The 20,133-nt window shown below is 41.3% G+C and overlaps 2 protein-coding genes across 10 annotated transcripts in view; both read left to right on the top strand.

Annotated features, from left to right (window-relative positions):
• Positions 1-4,582, top strand: part of LOC123982084 (nipped-B-like protein) — a 22,754-nt gene extending 18,172 nt beyond the window's left edge. For 4 of the 6 annotated variants that reach the window (XM_046067453.1, XM_046067452.1, XM_046067455.1 and 1 more), the window contains exons 39-47: positions 72-245; positions 390-580; positions 719-826; positions 1,264-1,464; positions 1,614-1,760; positions 1,891-2,264; positions 2,358-2,532; positions 2,883-3,071; positions 3,571-4,582. In XM_046067453.1, coding sequence (XP_045923409.1) covers positions 72-245; positions 390-580; positions 719-826; positions 1,264-1,464; positions 1,614-1,760; positions 1,891-2,264; positions 2,358-2,532; positions 2,883-3,071; positions 3,571-3,930 — 1,919 coding nt within the window. In that variant the 3' untranslated portion in view covers positions 3,931-4,582. The remainder of the gene's footprint in view (positions 1-71; positions 246-389; positions 581-718; positions 827-1,263; positions 1,465-1,613; positions 1,761-1,890; positions 2,265-2,357; positions 2,533-2,882; positions 3,072-3,570) is intronic. The other 2 variants (XM_046067454.1, XM_046067457.1) reach the window with 1 other exon arrangement.
• A 359-nt stretch (positions 4,583-4,941) lies between these two features.
• Positions 4,942-19,502, top strand: nup155 (nucleoporin 155). 4 transcript variants are annotated; one of them, XM_046067166.1, is made up of 34 exons: positions 4,942-5,083; positions 5,450-5,616; positions 6,462-6,599; positions 6,741-6,837; positions 6,929-6,999; positions 7,081-7,173; positions 8,930-9,193; positions 9,287-9,360; positions 9,475-9,566; positions 9,678-9,775; positions 9,882-10,049; positions 10,243-10,343; positions 10,582-10,752; positions 10,855-10,965; positions 11,191-11,285; positions 11,377-11,462; positions 11,716-11,857; positions 12,007-12,073; positions 12,184-12,299; positions 13,469-13,572; positions 13,725-13,858; positions 14,056-14,247; positions 14,497-14,635; positions 14,738-14,873; positions 14,970-15,123; positions 15,214-15,318; positions 15,755-15,909; positions 16,062-16,191; positions 16,298-16,411; positions 16,522-16,642; positions 16,758-16,868; positions 17,229-17,365; positions 17,504-17,610; positions 18,527-19,502. In XM_046067166.1, the coding sequence occupies exons 2-34, from the start codon at positions 5,475-5,477 to the stop codon at positions 18,663-18,665; spliced, it is 4,104 nt and encodes a 1,367-aa protein (XP_045923122.1). In that variant the 5' UTR covers positions 4,942-5,083; positions 5,450-5,474; the 3' UTR covers positions 18,666-19,502. The 4 variants fall into 4 exon arrangements, with proteins under 4 accessions (XP_045923122.1, XP_045923121.1, XP_045923123.1 ...); XM_046067165.1 differs by having other exon boundaries at positions 5,043-5,201; XM_046067167.1 differs by having other exon boundaries at positions 5,049-5,213.
• Positions 19,503-20,133: the final 631 nt, after the last annotated feature.

The raw sequence follows: 20,133 nt of genomic DNA on the forward strand, positions 1-20,133 counted from the left end.
ATTTATACTGTATTATTGTGACCTTTGACTTTATTTTCCTAATGCATTTAAACTATTTCCTTTGTCTCAAGGCTTCCAGTTCATCATGCACCCAGAGCTCATGTTTGTGCAGGATGTGAAGGTTCTGTATAACAGCACCCTTTCAGATGAAAGCAGTTTGGTCAGTCTGAAGATCCAGGTGCTAAAAAACCTGCAGACATACCTGCAAGAGGAGGACTCTCGAATGCAGGAGGCTGATCGTGAATGTGAGTTTATCAATTCCATCTTTTGGTCTCTGTTACTGAGATGCCTACGATGATCACAGTATGTTTAGTTATAACCCACATTGAGCATGTCAATCATGTGGAACATCCTTAGACTGATTGAGCTGATGCTTTTTTTTTATTCAGGGAAGAACCAAGCCAAACAGGAGGATCTGAAAGAAATGGGGGACATCTCATCGGGCATGAGCAGCTCCATAATGCAGATTTACCTGAAGCAGGTGCTGGAGTCCTTCTTCCACTCACAGTCCACCGTTCGGCACTTTGCCCTGAGTGTCATTACGCTGACTCTCAGCCAGGGCCTCATCCATCCTGTACAGGTATGTTCACAGTGTCACTCCAGCATAATCTGATCAGGATCACCAAGACTGAAATATACAGTACCTCTTGTGACAACATTTTCTGCTGTCTTGAATGCGTCATGAGCTGTTCACAGAGCAGGTACTCTTGTCTTTTAGTGTGTGCCCTACTTGATTGCCATGGGAACGGACCCTGAGCCAACCATGAAGAACAAGGCCGATCAACAGCTGGTGGAGATTGACAAGAAATATTCAGGCTTCATCCATGTGAGTGGCTCGCTGGATTACGATCAATCAGTGTGTGTGAATCAAAGTGTAAATAAGATGTTTTGCTTTGACATTATCTGTTGGCAGTGGTGTGTATATCTTGTTATGACTGGAGAACAGTAAAGGCTACTTTGAACGCCGAATGCTACAAATAATGAAAACTTTGCTTCACAGCTCCAACTTAAAGTAACGCATTGCACAAAGATGTATTTAACGCCCGAAGAGAAAAATTAAAAACATAGCCATCTAAATTAAAGTTTAAAAAATATACTCTGCACATTTAGTAATGTACTGTAGTAAACCTTTGATCTGAGACTTCAAAGTTTAAAAAAACATTTTTTTAAATAAAATACAGGCTTCACAAAAATCTTATTTATTGGAAGGACTTTATTTTATCCCCATTCATGCTGGCTCTTTTTTTGTCTGTGAATTCCCAGATGAAGGCTGTAGCAGGGTTGAAGATGTCTTATCAGGTGCAACAGGCCATAAATGGATCCAAAAGCGCAGTGGTTCGAGGTTTCCGTCCCGATGACTCAGACGCTGCTCTCTGCTCACATCTCTACACTATGGTCCGTGGGAACCGACAACATAGACGGGCTTTCCTCATATCCCTGCTCAACCTATTCGACGACAGCTCCGTGAGTTAACCTCTCTCCCTCAGACTGATTCCTTTCTCTGTGTGTAGATTTGTAGGTTTGTTTATCTCCAAACGCCCACACAAGCAGCTTCATTGCCAGCCATGAGCAGTTAGTTTTAGTAGTGATGTTTTAAACTTTGTCTCCTGCAGAAAACAGAGGTGAACATGCTGTTGTTCATAGCAGACAACTTGGCCTGCTTCCCCTACCAGACCCAGGAGGAGCCTCTTTTCATCATGCACCATATAGATATTACTCTGTCTGTCTCCGGTAGCAACCTGCTCCAGTCTTTCAAGGAGGTGAGAAGCTTAGTTTGCTTTGACTTGTTGCTCTTAGCTGTTTTGTTAATCATGAGAGAAAAATCCAAGACTGTGTAATATATCCACTGTATATTTGGTCTGAGTTCGAGTCGTTTTTTTCTTTGTGCAGTCTTTACGGAAAGTGCCCAGACAGCAGCAGCAAAAGCAAAAGAAAATGAAGACAAAAAAGAAGAAGAAGAAGCAGCGGAGAAGGAAAGACAGCTCTGATGACGATGATGAAGATGAGGACCGCGAGCAGAGCAGTAGAAAGTCCAGCAGCAGCAGCAGCAGCAGCAGCAGTGATGAGGACAATGAGGTGGTGCACAGGCAAAAGAAATCAGTGGTTTCTGATTCTGACTCTGACATGGAAGATGAGGATGCGGTGATGGACCGTCTACCTGAAAATGCCAACCCTCTGCTGGACTTTGCCAGTGCTTCACAGGGTATTCTGCTGCTGCTGGTGCTAAAACAACATCTGAAGAATCTATTTGGCTTCTCAGACAGGTTAGGCTGCATCAGGCATGCCAGGCAGCAAATTTCATTCACTCTTCCTTAGCAGTGCAGTTGTTTTCATGATAGTTTTTGTGTGCGTTTCAGCAAAATCCAGAAATATTCCCCAACGGAGTCTGCCAAAATATATGACAAGGCTGTGAACAGGAAATCTAAGGTGCACTTCAACCCCCGTCAGACACTGGATTACCTGAAGAGTGATATCACCAACATGGATCTCAGCTTCGACACCAAGAGGAATATTGTGAAACAGTATTTGGATGTAAGGATTCACTAAAATGTTTATATGATGAGTTTATTTACGTGGCAATTATAGTGGCAGGTCATAGTCATGTTTTAGGTTGCCAGTTAATGCTTCCTAAAAAAAATCTTGAGCTTAAATTTCATACAGTGCAAATCCTGAGCAGTTCCCCACTGCGTCTGACAATTGAAGTAAACTTTGTGTATTAATGAATAAAATGTGTGCAAGGTTTTCATTGGCCAGTTGCTGCATTTGCCCAAACTTAGTGTTTGTCGTTTTAGGTGGAAATTTAAGGGGAAAAGTACTGTTGGCTACAAATAATCACATCAAGAAACTATTAACTGATTGTTCTGCCTGCTTTTATCTGTTAGTTCAAGGTACTGATGGAGCACATGGATCGTGACGAAGAGGACGAGGAGGGCGAAGCAACTGCCAATGCCAGAAACAAAGCCATTACTTCACTGCTGAGGGGTCCAAAACCTGTGAACCACAACCACAATAATCACACTGCTCCAGTGGAGACAGATGATGAGGACAGCGAGGATGAAGATACTCCTGCGGTAAGATATTTAAAGAATATAGTAGAATAGAGATTACCCGTAGTAGAAGTTCCATGTTAACTTTTCCTGCTGTCAAACTATTTCAGTTTACACTGGTCATTAGAAACAGTTTACACTGGACATTAGTCACTTATTATTGCTTTGTGAAAGTGTGGATTCCTTGTAATTTTGACATGTCACAAGGGGGGCGTTTTATTTAAACCATAGAAATTACAGTAGAATTTACTCTTGTCTTATAGACTCAACATTACAGGTTTCACATAGCTACACTGTACACTCAACTAGGGTTATAAGAAAGTTTTACCCTGTTTAAATATATACTGTATATCAATATGACATAGTATGATCTAATGCCTGTAACCTCAGGGGTACAAAGAGCAGATCAACTCTTTTCTGTTGCAGCTACTGTTCAAACATTAAGAAATCCATTAAGCTTCCTGTGTAAAAGAAAAAAAAAAGTTTGTTCATGTCGGACACACACTGCTTCTTCTGTCCACAGCAGAAACCAAGGAAAGGCAGGGATACCGCAGAGGATTCAGGTCGCATGAGTGAGAAAGTGGAGGCCATGGACGTCGTTGCCATATGTCGTCCCAAATACAAAGACAGACCGCAGATTGCCAGGGTCATCCAGAAGACCAAAAATGGCTACAGTATACACTGGATGACTGGATCTTACACTGGGCCCTGGGCTGTGGCAAAGAAACGGGACGGTCGCAAAAAGGTGCCTTGGGTTGACACTATCAAGGAGTCGGACATAATTTACAAGAAAATATCCCTGACAAGTGGACACAAGCTGACGAACAAAGTGGCTCATACATTACGGGCGCTGTACGCTGCCAAGGAGGGGGCCAAGAGTTAATCAGCTGAATATACTCAGACAGAACCCCTTCCCCCCATGTGGATATGTTATAGAGAGAAGATGAAACTTCTGTAGATTTAAGGACCTGGTGGAGGGAAAGTATTGTGAACACTGGTCTGTTTAAACACAGACATGTTTAAGTTAAACACAAGAAAAACACAAGAAGGAAATGTTTGGGAAAACATTGTGTGGGAGTTCCTTCGCTGTTGTGCAGCAACTTCGTTGTTTGATTTTTACTCCCACTGTATCATAGTTTAACTAAACACATGTTTATATCTGAACATAATTCTGTAAAAAAACAACAACACAAAACTGAATGTTGGAAAGTGTATTGATGATGTTCTTAATAAAGTGTTTTTGGAGTTTAAACTAGCACCAGATGGATTTATTCACTTGACCTGAGCTCCAACAACTTCTAACTCTCTTTTTTGTTCTTGTTTTAAACAGTTTGTTGTTTACCCACACTGTGTAATGGAGTATCTTTGATATAATTTATTTATGTTAAAAGCAGTGCAGTATCTGTGCCTATATGCAGGGGAAGTTATATTGTTTTTAATATAGATTTTGATGTTATAGAACACAGAGCAAGAAAAAAGTGATCCCCTGCTCTTCTGGTGGAACAAATACTGCAATAAATTTTTCTTACGTCTTTGTTACTTGTTTGTGCTTTTTTCCCCCCAGACATCAAAATATGTATTTTTATCATTTTCAAAGTCATTGGGCTCATCCTTTTTGCCTGTACTTTGACTCCCTCACCTGTGTGACCGAGATCAGGGAGAGTGAAGCAAATCATAGGGGGATGGACTGAATAACAGGTCTACCCCTGTCTCTGAAGAAATACCACATCTTATTTACTGGTTACTATAGTCTTTACTCACTGCAACCCTGCAAAGATCATCTTGCCATGATGATTGAAAACATTCTGTTGTAGTTGCAGGGATCTGAAAAAAATGCACAATAACAATTCAAATTGTAACAAAATAACGTATGTCTTAGATATGTGTTTATTATTTTAACAAACAAGAACATTTCGTTGGCCGGTGGATGGCAGCATAACTTTGTATTTCGCCTAGTCTGCAGAAAATTAAGGAGACGACGAAGAAGAAGATAGTCCACCGGAATAAAACCTTTCACCTCAGCCGCTGTGCATGAGGTTGGCGGGCTGCTAGTTTTGTGTATGTTAGATGTATCTGTTTAAATTTTGACGCTGACCTGGCGAACAAACCTTCTTAGCCAAATAACTCAGTATCACGCGGAATCTTTTCAGTCGGGTAAAGCAACGAGTTCAGTTTGAAACACTTTATTTCACACTTAGCTAGCATGTAGCTTGCATGCTAAATAATATGAATTTAATGCTAGCGGTCTGCTAACATTACAGCTTTCTACCAGCTTGCCAACATTAGCTAGCACGGGATCACAGAAACATTTCACTTGCTGTTGTGAGGTTTGCAGTAATGTTATGTCTTTCCATTATTCACGTATGCCACCTCGGCTAACTTTGCTAACACTTTATCTGTAGATAAGTTAGCGGTGGTAGCCCAACCATGCCTTCCAGCGCTGGACCCAGCAGCCCCGCAGCTGCACTCGCAGAAGCGCTGGAAAACTCTGCCCGGCTGATTGACAGACACCTGCAGGATGACCGCTGCTTTCCTGACCTGTCGGAGCTGCTCAGCGTCCCCTCTCACAGTAAGTCATGTGGAGAGAAAGACATATGCGTGGGTACCAAACCAAAGTGTTTCTATTTAAACTAGGGCTGTTACGTTACAAAGGTGGGACGATGTTGTTGATGAAAGAAAATATATATGTTTTGACCCACACTTGTATACAGAAAAAACTACCTGTGCTTTCAAAGATTGTTTACACACAGATAGAAGCACAACATAAGAACGATTTGGGGAATGATCCTGTGCCAAGTACCATTTAATTAAACTGCATCAACAGACATCGTTCACAGACAAAGTATTGTGATGAGGCTTATAAAAAAAACAGCTATATCAAAATATTTTGTGGCATTTTCCACTTAACACCTCATAACGAGACAGTGATATTATATCAGTTCTTCACTCAACTATAGACCAAACGCTAACCAGATTTATTTACAGGAATGAGGCATCCACTGTGTACACCTGTGTCACACTGATTTATGGCTGTTAGAAAGTTTCCCTCTTAAACATACCAGTTTCCTAGCACAGCTGGAAACTTATGTTGGCATGGATCAAAAACAGGCCACCAGATATCCTTTCCTCCATATCCCATCCAAAATAGAGTTATGATAAAAGCAATAAGTTGTATAAATGGCATAACTAGATGAATATTGAAAATGGTTAACGAGAGCTCTATCCAATGTTAACATACTTCAACAGATATATATCATGAGGTCCCAAAATTTGTCTCTTGACTTTTTTTTACGCTGTTTGCTCTATGATGGAATATGTTAGTATACAGGAGAAATGTATTGTGATCAGGGTATGAAATGTGGTCTGGGGATAGTGCATAATCAGATTTATTGATGTTGTTAATTGTGTTGATAGATATGCCGTCGCTCTCTGGAGTGTCAGACATGGACTACCCCCTACAGGGACCGGGTCTACTCAGTGTGCCCAATCTCCCGGAGCTCAGTGCAGTCCGCCGGGTCCCTCTGCCGCCGGAGCTGGTGGAGCAGTTCAGTCGTATCCTTTTGGTCGTTCCGGAAAAGCTAAGCCCAAGCTTAAATATGGACCCAAAGATTTCCATCAGACATACAGCAACAATGTTACGTTGATTGCTTTTGCTTTGTTTTGAATTTGAGTTTCAACTTAACCGTTTTACAGATATGCAATGTAACTGCATGATGGGAGTTTTTCCTGAGATCTGTCGAGCATGGCTGACTATTGACAATGACATCTTTATGTGGAATTATGAAGATGGGTGAGTACAATCGGCTTATATGGGACTGAATGACAGTGTTCATGATAAGTGAAGACAGTTCATAAATTTTTATATGCTATATTCTTTGCAGAGGAGATGTGGCTTATTTTGATGGCCTTATTGAAACCATTCTAGCAGTGGGCCTTGTAAAACCAAAGCAAGGTATGTGTAAACACTTACACTCAGCATTGATCTTAAATGTTTTATCTGAGCAATGTTTACAAGTTGTGTTTTTCTTCTCAGGGATTTTACAGCCACACATTCACTACCTCTTAGTATTGGCCACATCTGTGGATGTAGTGATCCTCGGGCTGAGCTTCCCCAAGAGCCAGGCCGGTGAGTCCTTCCTACAACTCTGTCACAGTGACTCTGCCTTTGAGTTGTTTCCTGTGGCCTCTGATTATGTTCATGTATGGTGGCCAAAAATGTCATATCATTCAATATTTATAATTATCACGATTAATGTGAAATCATAATTTCTCTAAAGTTTAAAGCAAGATTTTCTGCTCCTGAATGAAAGTTGAAGAAACCAGATGGTTAACTGTGGTTTTAAACTTTTTCTTTATGGTCAGAACAAACAGTGGATCACTTAACAAATCTGAGTCAGAACATTCAAAACAATTATGATAAAATCTTTTTTCAACAAATATGCATAAGTAAAATAAATTCTTTTATTCAGTCCCTTTTCCTCAACAAAAATATCTGAATAGAAAAATGAAGTGCTTATTTGTTCATGATTCAAATGAATTAAGCCAAACATTTATTGAACATTTGTTGTATTGTTATTGAGGAAAATCCAGCCCTATTTCATGCCAGAGAGGAATATTCTCATGAAGCATCTCTGTTTTCACATTAATTTAAATTTCAGCTTCAAGAGTTTAACCCATTGTCCTGAGTCCTCTGGGGAACCCTGTAATAAGACAGTCATGCTGCAGTAAAAAATGTCTAACTGCTTTAATGCTGCTAAAACATGGCATCTTGCAGGCATAAGCTAAATACGCTGCCACTTAGGTAGTCAAATTTGTAGAAACAAGCGCCAGATATTCAGATATTCATAAGCTAGGCATATGTGCAATGGGGATGAAACGGTATGAAAATTTCATATCACGATTATAGTGACCAAAATTATCAGTTATCAGTATTATCACGGTATTGTAAAAATGTGCCAAAAAAGATTCAAATGTACTGATCCACACACTGAAACCATTTCAACAAGTTTTATATTGAAAACTACAAATACAATTGCCATTTTGTTTGCATAAAAAATAAAATAACAGCAAATACCTTTTTGTAAACATATAAAAGTCGTCTAAGTGTGCATTATCAAGATTTTATATTATATACGTAATACAATGACCCCGTGGACAATTACATGAAAACAAATGTAATGAGACCAAAAACTGACATAAATACAGAGCAGTCTGTAGCGTTTCTAGATATGCTGGTTGGTTGACTGAACTGCGTAATGTGTTATCATGTGCAGTGGACGAACAGACTCTGCCGACGCACGACGCACACAGCAACAGAACAACGTGTAGCGATTTTACAAGAGCAGCAACACTGAGAGCTTCAGTTTACACGCTGTTAGCAAGTCAGAGAGACAAACCATAGCTAAAAGTTAACTCACCCTGTGTTCACTATAAGGTTATTTTCTTTAATCAAGTTTCCCTCAGAACTCTCAAAAAACTAATACGACCGGATTTCAGAGTGACTGAAACATCTCCGCCGTGTTGTCATTGACCCAAACAAACCCACGTAAAATGTGTATGGTAATAATAACCGTCGGGAATTTTACCATGGTTTACCGTTAAACCGGTAATCGTTTCATCCCTAATGTGCAAGATAAGGACATTTGCTTTCCGTAGACCTTGTTATATTGTGACTATATCCCTTTTAGAGAAAAACTGAATCAGTACATAGATAAATGCTGTAATTAATCAATATGGTACCTGTACGGACATGAAGGTGAGATACTGAGGTGTCATATCTAATGTTCCTGCTATGTTTTGTTGACAACATTGCTATTAATATCCTTGTGTACCTGTATTGGTTTATCTGGGTCATCCTTGTCTCCCTCTCGCCTTTGTTGTAGGGCTGAATGACAGCATGTCCGGTGGGATGCAGCTGCTACCAGACCCCCTCTTCTCAATCCCCACGGACAACACCTACATCCTGTCCATCACCTCCACAGACCTGGGACGCATCTTTATGGCGGGAAAAGACGGCTGCCTCTATGAGATCGCTTACCAGGCTGAGGCTGGTTGGCTGAGCCAGCGCTGCAGAAAAATCAACCACTCCAAAAGCGCTCTGTCGTTCCTCGTCCCCTCTGTGCTTCAGTTCTCCTTCTCTGAAGACGGTAAGGACTGGGACGCATTTCCACGTGGAGTGAAAGATGTCCTCGATGTCATGAAACTTCACTTTAATCTTTCGTCTTCCTTGTGCTCCACAGACCCCATTGTGCAGATTGCTATTGACAACTCCCGCAACACACTGTTCACACGTTCCGAGAAAGGTGTCCTGCAGGTATGACGTTTAGTCAATTTTTCTCACAAATGACTTTTTTGGATCAGCTGAGAAACTAACAATTCTGTGGTGGTTGTTGGTATAAATAAAATAATAAACAATTTGTCTGTTTAGGTGTATGACCTGGGTGCTGATGGGCAGGGGATGAGTCGTGTGGCAACCATGTCACAGAACTCCATTGTGGCTGCTGCTGGAAACATAGCGAGGTATGTCCGGGTTTGTTGAACTTCACACATGTTTCTTTCACATCTGTGATTTGTCATGCTCCTCACATGTTTTTGTTTTTTGTCTCTTTGAAAACTCTCCTTCCTTTGCAGGACAATTGATCGTTCTGTCTTTAAACCTATTGTCCAGATCTCTGTGATTGACAGATCTGAGTCCTCAGACTGTCACCTGCTTGCTGTCACGCATACAGGTAAAGCTTACAGGGCAGTAGTGAAGATGAGCAAAAATAGTAGATGTGTAGGGTAATATGAAATGCTTATACATTATTTGTGCCTGTACATAATCTGTTTCTGTAGGTGTGCGGCTCTACTTCAGCACCACACATTTTGCCCCTCCACACCAGAAGCATGTGGCAGTTCGACCTAGCCTGCTAGCTTTGGTCCATGTCCGTCTGCCACCAGGGTTTTCTGCATCTTCGACCCTGCAGAAACCTGCAAAGGTCCACAAGGCTCTACACAGCAAAGGTAAAACAAATTTTTCTGCTATTCTTTACCAGAACAATCCAATGGTAGTCAAACTCATCATTGTTTTGTTTAGTTTTGTTAACCTTTTATTGCTGTGTTCATCTCACTGGCATACAGGCCCAGGGCCACCAGTGGCCAGAATCCAGATCCGCCTGTACTTCAATTTTGTCTTTTCATTGTTTGAATCTTGCAGGTGTTCTGTTAATGGCTGCTTCTGAGACCGAGGACAGTGATATTCTGTGGTGCATCAACCATGACTCTTTCCCCTTCAAGAAACCCTTGATGGAGACACAGGTTGGCACATAACAAACATAGAATAAATTAATTCAAATTTTATGTGTTTACTACCAGTGGTTGCTCCTCTATAGTGGAGCATGTGTATACGTGGGCATTTTCAGAAATATTAAACCTTCGGCTGACATTTCTTTAGTCAGATAACCGCTTGTTTTACTACCTAAGATCCAGGATACACAGGTTAATTAAACTCCTACAATATGATCTGGATTCTCTCTTTGTCTGTGTTCTATTGCAGATGATGTCTAATGTAGATGGACACTCTTGGGCTCTTTGTGCTCTTAATGAAGAGAGACCAACCAAGATTTCTACTCCCCTGAACAAGGATCAGATCCCCATCACTGATTCACCTGTGGTGGTCCAGCAGCACAATATCCCTCCGCAGAAGTTTGTCCTTCTATCCGCAAAGGTTAAAACTGCTGTTACATATGTAGTGCTCAGTCTTGTTGTAGTGTGACAAAATGATGTCTTAAAGTTGTATACTAAGTGTAGACACCTTGCTGTCCTGTAGGGGAGTTATATCTTCCAAAAACTGCGTCCAGTTGACCAGCTCCGTCACCTGCTGGTGAGCTGTGCTGGGGGAGAAAGTGAAGAGGTTGAACGCTTCTTCAAACTGCACAGGGTACGAAGCCCAATTTTAATTTCTAATATTTTATAATCCCCTTTATCATGGCCTGTAGCCTTCAACCTGAGCACGACACACATGCATGGTTTTAGGCTACACACAGTGAGCCGGCAGCCTGCATGATACCCTTCACACAGGATTAGGGCATGCAGCCTTAGATCAGTGTGCAGGCATGTTAAACACACACAGTATGTATTTGAGTTGTTAATCTGTTCTGTGCAGGAGGAGCAGGCTTGTGCCACAGCTCTGATCCTGGCTTGTTCCAGCGCTGCTTGTGACAGAGAGGTTTCACAGTGGGCCACCAGAGCCTTCTTCAGGTCAGACCACATTATGTATACATGCACAGATTTACACATACACACGCTGTACACAAACTAAAAATGGTTTCTCTGTTCTTGTTGTGATCAGATACGGAGGAGAAGCACAAATGAGATTTCCAGCAGCCATGACATCTCCCAGTACAGTTGGCCCCGTGATGAGCTCTCCAGCACCAGGTGAATAAGTAAATACTGTCCACCTGGCTTGGAGGTGGCGTTGGTGGGGGTTTATATAGATAAAGACTAAACCTGGCAGCCTGTGGCATTCTGTAAAGCCTCATACACACATTACATTATGTCTGCAAGAATTTGATTAGTCAGGTAAACAAAATGTAATATTAAAACATTTCAAACATCACTTTTGATAATCTTATCATAAAATAAATGTGCAGATATTTGTCATGTTTGTTGCCCCCACCCCACCCCCCAGGTATAGTGCCTCCAGCTTTGGCCACACCTTTCACACCAATGCACTCTGGGTCTGTCCCCATCACACCCATGTCAGCTGGCCCTGAGGTGATTTTCTCAGGGAAGCACAACGGCATCTGTGTCTACTTCGCTCGCATTCTTGGGTATGTAAATCATTTGTCATATTGACACATTTTGGACAAGAGTTGAAATGTGTGGGTCTTTAGTCAGAAGTATGTGGATGCTGACGTGTGATGGTGATAATGTCTAAACATGTCTTTCTCTCCTGTTTCCTACTGATGTCACTATATAGAAATATTTGGGATGGCAGCCTCGCTGTTGAGAAAACCATAAGCAATGGAAATCAGACTGTCAGTATTGTAAGTATCACACAGGTACCAGACATTTATTGAATGGTTTAATAGTGATTGTACGTTCTTACGTAATGCAGGTTGTGGTTGGTTAACACTGTTATCTGTTGCCCCCACAGTTGGAAAGCAGCGTTTGTTTGTTTGATCTGGAGTCAGTACTTCTGGAGCTCTCCGGTTTGCAGGAGTTTCTTGATAAAAACTCTCAGTTCAGTCCATCCTCTCTCGGTGCTGCAAGGTAAGTCCTCCACCTTTGCTTGCTAACCCATCCACACAACTCCGTTTTAGTTTACAAACGGAGAATTAAAACGAATATGATCTGTGTCCACACCAGCGTTTTAGCTGCGTATCAGAGTTGATCTCCATCTACAATAAAACGACTGAAAACGCACATTTATTGGCCGTTCAGGTACACCCGGCATGCGCGTGCCGGTGTAAACATGAAGCAGATGTCTATTCCATAGTTACAGAAGATTTGGCGAAAGAATAAAGAAATGCAGATGAACAATCGGACCATATTTGTTTTGGATGCACCAATAACGAGCTGGGATTGGTACTGAATGTAACACTGGACTGTGACGGCGGAAAACAGACTGGGAGTCATTGAAAAGTAAACTCTGCAACATGCAGTAGCCTACAAGTGTAGGCAGATAAGTGTTATTTGCACGGTACAGAATATTTTAATAAAAATACCAACTGAAAAACTCTGTTAGTAGCATCGTGTTTCTGCTTTGCACGACTTATAAGACCCAATCAGAGGGCCGAGCGTGAGCGTCTGCGTCATTGTTTCTAAAGTCCTCCGTTTTTGCCCGTCTTCACCTAAACGCCCTCTTGAGTTTTGACACGCAAAATGGGGTCAGCAGCGTTTCCAAACTTCTCTGTTTTAGGTCATCCTTTTCGTCGTTTTAGTCTGGACAGGAAGTGCAGATGTAGCAAAAGGTCTCAGTTTTAATTAAAAAATGCAGTAGTGGATGGTGCCTTAGTTTTACACTGAACTAATCTGTGTGTTTGTGCCTTAAAATTTTTGTTGGTCCTCCACACGCACCTTTCCTGATCAGAACATAACTAGCTACAAATTAAAGAGTTTAATCAACAGACAGCTGCTGCTCCAGTGCTCGGCGATCAGTGTGTGTGTGGGGTTTTTTTTGTTTTTTTTCATCATCAACGGCAAAATACTTGCTGTGATGTCAGTGGTTTGGCTGTGTACAAACACTGGGCTGATCAGACCAAATGAGAAAGAAATTAAAGCTGTATATTAATGATGAAGACCTTCTCAAATTCATACTGACTTACTGATATTTCCTACATGAAGGTGGAACATGCAAAACTGGATCCAGATCCGCAAAAACTGTAAATGAGTCTTGTTTCCCATCCCTCCTGAATAACATCTGTTCTGCTCCCTTTTAGTTTCAGCTCCCCTGCCAACCTGCAGCAAAGGCTGCTGGGATTTATGCGTCCTGACGGAGCCAGCTCTCAGCAGGTACAGCAGGAACTCCAGAGGAAATACCACAGTGAGTTATGAATCTTATTCAACATTAATAGAGTGAATGTGGAACTTTGATGTACCAACAAAATAAGAAAAAGTTATTTACTTCACTCGTCACGGTTTCTTCCTTCAAATTCCTTTAACTCTGTCTTTTTGTGTTTTCGTCTCTTAATCCAGCCAAAGCTCAGGTCTATGAGAAAGTGTCCCTGCAGGGAATCCAGCAGTTAGTGTATCGCTCCTATCAGACTCTGGCCCTCTGGAAGCTTCTCTGTGATCATCAGTTCAGCCTCATTATGTCAGAGCTACCAAAGGTACATGTGTGCACAAACACTTCTCCTGCAGATGCTCATACATCATCACTGCAGTATTCATCCACATGCTTTCCTGAATGTAATGTGTTTTTCAGCCAAAAACCTGGTGTACAATGTGAGCTCTCCATTGTTCCTGGAGCACTCATTGCTCACTCTGCTGTTTTTGTTTTTTTTTTTCTTCCAAATATGTTTTGTAGGAGTTTCAAGAGCAGATGAAAGGAGCAAGCTTTATGGATGTAGTGATACGGGGCAAGGAGCTGTCTGGGGCGCTCATCACAGCACTCATTAATGTCTACATCAAAGATAATGCGTCTGTGGATGCCATCAGCAATCACCTGCGGGACATCTGTCCCTTGCTTTACAGCAGTGATGACAACGTCTGCTCCAAGGTACATATACACAAACATGGTGTTTTTGGGTTCTTGAACATTTTTTTACTTAAGACCTTGAAAGGTACTATATGGAGTTAAATGTGTTGGTCTTTATTACAGCCTCAGGGGAGTGCAATGTGTATGTTTTACTGATGTCTTGGTGCTTTTACATTTCTAGCAATCTTAAGGGGCATTAAAAGGTATTGATTCACCCACATTGATTAATGTGTCTTAATACTGAATTTGTTACTTTTGTCTCCCACTTAGGCTAATGAGTTGCTGCAGAGCTCTAAGCAGATTCAGAATAAAGCAGATAAAGAGAGAACACTGAGGGAGTCTCTACGTCTCTATCAGCAGATCAGCCAACACACAGACCTGCCGCTGGTCTGCTCCCAGTACAGGCAAGGTAGGGATACACAAAACCTGTACTTCCTCTCTCTGTGTAGTTGATATGTTTAAATAATGCTGTTATTTATTGTTTGACACAAATAATATTGAACTGTCTCAGTGCGTTTCTACGAGGGAGTCCTTGAGTTGTGCCTCTCGGCAGCAGACAAGAAAGATCCGCAGAGACTGGGACCCCACTTCTATAAGAACGGAGAACCTGAGGACGACAGAGTGGGACAGCAGGCCTTCCAGGAAAGGTAACACAACAAAGAAGTAGTACAAAAATTGAATTGCTTGCTGTTGTAGCCAATTGTGACACTGACATTTTGTCAACCCTCCCTTCTCTGTTCCAGACTTTCATGTTATAAGTGCATCACAGACACCATGCAGGAGCTGGTGAACCAGAGCAAAGCTGCGCCTCAGTCCCCCAGCGTCCCTAAGCAGCCAGGGCCTCCTGTCATGACCTCTGACCCTAACATGCTCAGCAACGAAGAAGCTACTGCTCATGTGAGAAAGAATGGTGCAGTTGATGCTTATTTCTTGCCACAGCGGTGTACATGATCAGCATTATTAATGAAACTATGTTGTTCCCTGTAGTTTGAGCAGATACTCGGTCTGGCCCAGAGGTCTCAGGATGAGCTGTTTCACATCGCTTTGTACAACTGGCTGATTCAGGCTGACCTGACTGACAAGCTGCTACAGGTAGTGTGTCCAGGTCTTACTTGAAACTTGCATCTTAATGTAGTTGCTATTTGTGCATATTGTATATCCAGGCTTATCTAATTTTTTTCCGTATTTTAATGAATACCCAGATTTTGTAAATGAGTACATCAGTTAGTGATATTCAGATCCAGATTTTATTACCCCACACACCCACAGATTAGTGTGTTTTCTGATGAATTGAAACACTTTACATGTGTTTATAGTAAATGTGAAAAAGGAGGAAATAAAATAGCAGTTGGAATACAGTGAACATCTTTATTATCCATGTTTTACCTGGATCCTTGCAGTATTTTTTCTTTTGTATATGCCTATAGCCCTGGGTATATCCAAAGTAAACATGTGTCTGTCAGCATTGTTAGTATGATTACTTGTCATCTGTCTGATCGCTGTCCTTTTTTATTTGTACTCTGTTCAGGTGAATTCTCCATACCTGGAGGAACATCTGATGCATATGATCAAGCAGGACCAGAGTAAGGTGTACAATATGGACCTGTTGTGGCGCTACTACGAAAAGAACCGTAACTTTGGCAAGGCAGCTAATGTACTGGCCCGTCTCGCTGACATGCACAGGGTTGGACACACTGACTGAATAATAAGTTTCATTCTGTTCAGCAAACCTGGTTACCACATATACGCATACACCACATGGACGACAACTCCTTATTTTTTCTTTTTTAAGTGATGACATGATAAAAAAACAGTACCTAATTATTTGTCTGCAGCACTGAGATCTCATTGAAGCAGCGTTTGGAGTATATCGCCCGAGCCATCTTGTCTGCTAAGAGTTCTTCCTGTATCTCCGCTCAGGCATCTGATGGAGAGTTCCTTCACGAGCTGGAGGAGAAGATGGAGGTATATATGCAGTGGTGATCATGGTGAAAAAAAAATCTAGGGTGTACTCCATCTATGAAACTAGCGTTGTAACTACTGACTTTCTGTGTCTTGTTCCCCTTCCCAGCTGGTGCGCATCCAAGTACAGATTCAGGACACTCTGATCAGACAGTACTCCCATCATCCCTCAGTGAAGAACGTCATCTCTCAGTTGGACTCTGAGCTCATGGACATCACCAAGGTAAGATGCAGCAGTAGAACAAAGATGAGCAAGAGTTGCCGATTATAAAGTGTTTTATTTTCAGTGAATGGGAAATGCTTGTAAATGCTGAATTATGCTCTCTCATATAGCTCTATGGCGAGTTTGCTGACCATTTCAAATTGTCCGAGTGCAAGCTGGCCATCATTCACTGCGCAGGACACTCTGACCCAATCCTGGTGCACTCACTGTGGCAGGAGATCATGGAGAGAGGCAAGCTGAAATGTCAACACCTCAAACATTTAGCCCGGGCCAAACCTTTTTAAAAGTGCCCTTCCCATGCCGTGTGTGATGTTAGTGTCAGTGATGATTGGTTTGTCTTGTCTAGAACTGGGAGACACCGTGGCCATGAGTCCAGCAGACAGGATGAGATCTCTCAGTTTGAAACTGGTATCACTGGGAAAGATTTATGCTGGAACACCAAGATATTTCCCTCTGGGTAAGATTTCACAGTCACACAATAATTATGTTCAGTTTTTTTCTCTTGCTGGAAATTTCCACCTTGCTGTTTTCTATAATATAATTAGACTTCCCCTTTGCATCATTTATGTCAGTGTCTCTGTGGTACAGGTCTGCAGGGTGGTGCTCTAGGTGATAGGCTTAATTATCCTCCCATTACAACCAGCCTGTTCAAACCCGTCTTCTCTGTGGAGACGAGGATCAATTTTATATATATTCTTGGTACTCGCACGCATGCACAGAATCATATATGTCAAACGCAACACACATTTTCCCCAGTAATTAACACATTGCTGAGTATGCAATGCTAACCAAGTGCTGGTGTGTCGTGTGATTGTAGAGTTCCTAGTAAAGTTTCTAGAGCAGGAGGTGTGCCGACTGAACTGGGACGTGGGCTTCGTCACCTCCACCATGCAGGAAATTGGAGTACAATTGCCGCGTCTTCTGGAGGTCTATGACCAACTCTTCAAAACTCGGGTACATGCTTCAGATTAAATATCATGTTTGAAAACATCACTTTTTCAGTTTTGCTCAAATTGACTTGCATGATTATAAGTAGCACTTAAATCTCTCAACTTAAATCTCATAACCTGCCCCATTGTGTCTCGCCTGTAGGATCCCTGTTGGCAGCGGCTGAGGAAACCTCTCCATTTAGTGGAGTGTATCCACGTGCTGCTTTCAGGATATGTGGATGATCCCAGCAGAGTACCAACCTATGACAGGTAATCACTGTCTGAGATGCTGTTCAGCTGCTGGCCTGTAGTGGGCACTGCAGTGTTGGCCTGGTGTTTACAGAGACATTAACTGTGATCCCCTGGTTAAAATCCCTGTGAAAATGAAAGCTGTGTCCAGCCAAAGTCTCCATGAGGCACGAACCTCCCCCTACTTGCTCACTTTATTGTAAGCTGCTCTAGATGAAATCCTGTGACAGTGTAATCACAAACAGTGGTGTTGGATTAAACCTTCCACTGTCTACACAGGAGGAACAATGCTAAAAACGGTTAACGTGATGAACATTTTGAAAAACAATATCTCCAGTGAGAACCGCAAAATTGTTACCATTGGGGAAAAATAGCTCTTGATCACACTTGGAGGATATTTCTTTGCAGCGAGAGGAATTTTTGCCGTTTCTAGGCAACACATGTCTGTCAATCACTTGTGTGCAGTCAGGCAGTTAAAGAAACATTAGACAGACATAAAACTGTTAACTTTAAATGCCCACTGATGTTTGTCCATGCATGATTCTTATTGTTTGTTGTATGTTATGGTCAGATACCTTTGTGTGAGAACTACTTGTTGCAGGGGTTTCTTTTTTGGTTGGTTTATTAATAGGTCCTCCCGTCCATATTGGCTGTAAAGAAATGCACAGTCTTTATTCTTTCAAAAGTTTATCTGTAGCGAAAATGAGACTTCAGCAGCCTGAGCCAAAAGTTACAGCTTTTTTTTTTTTGTTTGTTTGTTTGTACAAATCTCCCTTTGTGTAACTCTCCCTCTACTACAGCTCAGTGAGCCCACTTTATTTGACTAAATCAGCTTCATGTAAGCGTCAGCAACATACCTAGTGTGTTACTGAAACTCTCAAAATAAACCCGCAGTAAACTTGGTTTAACAGCTTGTTTTTTCTCTCCACCATTTCAGACGCCGATTCACTAACGTGTGTCTTGACAACATCTGTGGATACCTTGTGGAGCTGCAGTCGCTGAGCCCAAACTCGGCCCTTCAACAAACCATCGGCAACTTCAAGTCACTGCAGGCAAAGCTGGAGAAACTCCACTGACGTTACTAATAATGTTCTTCGCAGGACAAGGGACAGGTGACCTCTGGATCTTGCACTGTTGGCCTTAATTAAACAACTGATTTAAAAGCATGATTACATGATCAGCTCGAACAACATGATGTTTGTATTCCACATAGTTAGGCTCTTCTCAGTCTTCACTCTGTTACAGCCTGGCAAGTACTTGTTGTTAAGGGACTGTGGGAGCAGGTGATGGTAAAGTCTTCTGATAAAGATGAGACAGAAGAGACGAGTTTTATAACTTATTTAATACATTTTTGTTAGAAGTCTAAACACAATGCTGAAACAAACCTTTGGAAAGCAAGACACTGTTGGTTATTTGCATTGTGTGCAAGTAGCTGTGTCAGATATCTAAAAATTGCAAGATATTTAAGTTACCCGTGTTCTTAAAAATGAAATCTGATTTTTGCAGGTTAGTTTTCATATATAGAAAATGTACTTATTGATTTTTCTTATGACTTGGTAAATATATCTGACTAAAGCCTTTTGATCACAGGGGAATCATTTTGATTGTTTTACATTTGACTCCAACCAAACCGTTAAGTGTTGGATGTTGTAATTATGTACATAACTTGGCCATAATGTCATCTCTTCTGCCAAAGGTCGTACACACACCTAAACTTTTTTTCCTTGTGTATTATTAACTGAGCATTTTGTCAGCTTGGCTGATAAATTGAACAGTGACGTGCTGTATGAGTGCTTTTTTGATTGTTTAGAATGTAGAACAACTTCTTTTTAACATGGTGCAGTTCACAGTGCTACACTGGAAACTTTGGTCTGCATTTAGAAAAAAATACATAAAACATTTTTATAAAGAAACGACACTTGTCATTGCTTTTGTGTGTGAGGATGTTTTGAAAACACTCACGAACCTAGTTGTTACCTGTGAACAAACAAACTCATGTTCTTAGGCATAATTACAAGTGGAAAGGAGGATTAAATTTCTGTGGGTTCATCATGTGACACTGCAGATGGCATCCAATAATGGACTACATGTCATCACTGTTTTTGTTTACACAATTATCTTTAATTAAAACTGGCTCTCAGGGTATCTTACAGTCATCACCAACAGGGCAGTAATTGCTAAAGGTCTTTCTGTAATAGCCATGCACTCATTATTTTCACCAGATCCTGGGTTAATTTCTCACTTAATGATGCAGTGAGTCAGTTCACTCATAAGTGCCAATAGATTATACCATAAATTATGTTTACCAGGTGGGAAGGCAACTAATAATACAATCAGTGTGAACAGTCCCGCCCCTTTCATCAAATCAAACTAAGTAGTGACATAATGTCATTGAGAATAACTCCATCACACATACTGTTTTAACAAGAAATGCAGTAAAATTTATGAAGCAAATGAATAAAAATCTATCAGTCTATTGTGACTAAGCATCTTTGTGCACAAGTAGCTAGAAGAAATTTAGAGTTGTGCTTTTAGAATCTGCAG

The sequence above is a fragment of the Micropterus dolomieu genome, linkage group LG13 (genome assembly GCF_021292245.1).
Source record: "Micropterus dolomieu isolate WLL.071019.BEF.003 ecotype Adirondacks linkage group LG13, ASM2129224v1, whole genome shotgun sequence".
Taxonomy (NCBI): domain Eukaryota; kingdom Metazoa; phylum Chordata; class Actinopteri; order Centrarchiformes; family Centrarchidae; genus Micropterus; species Micropterus dolomieu.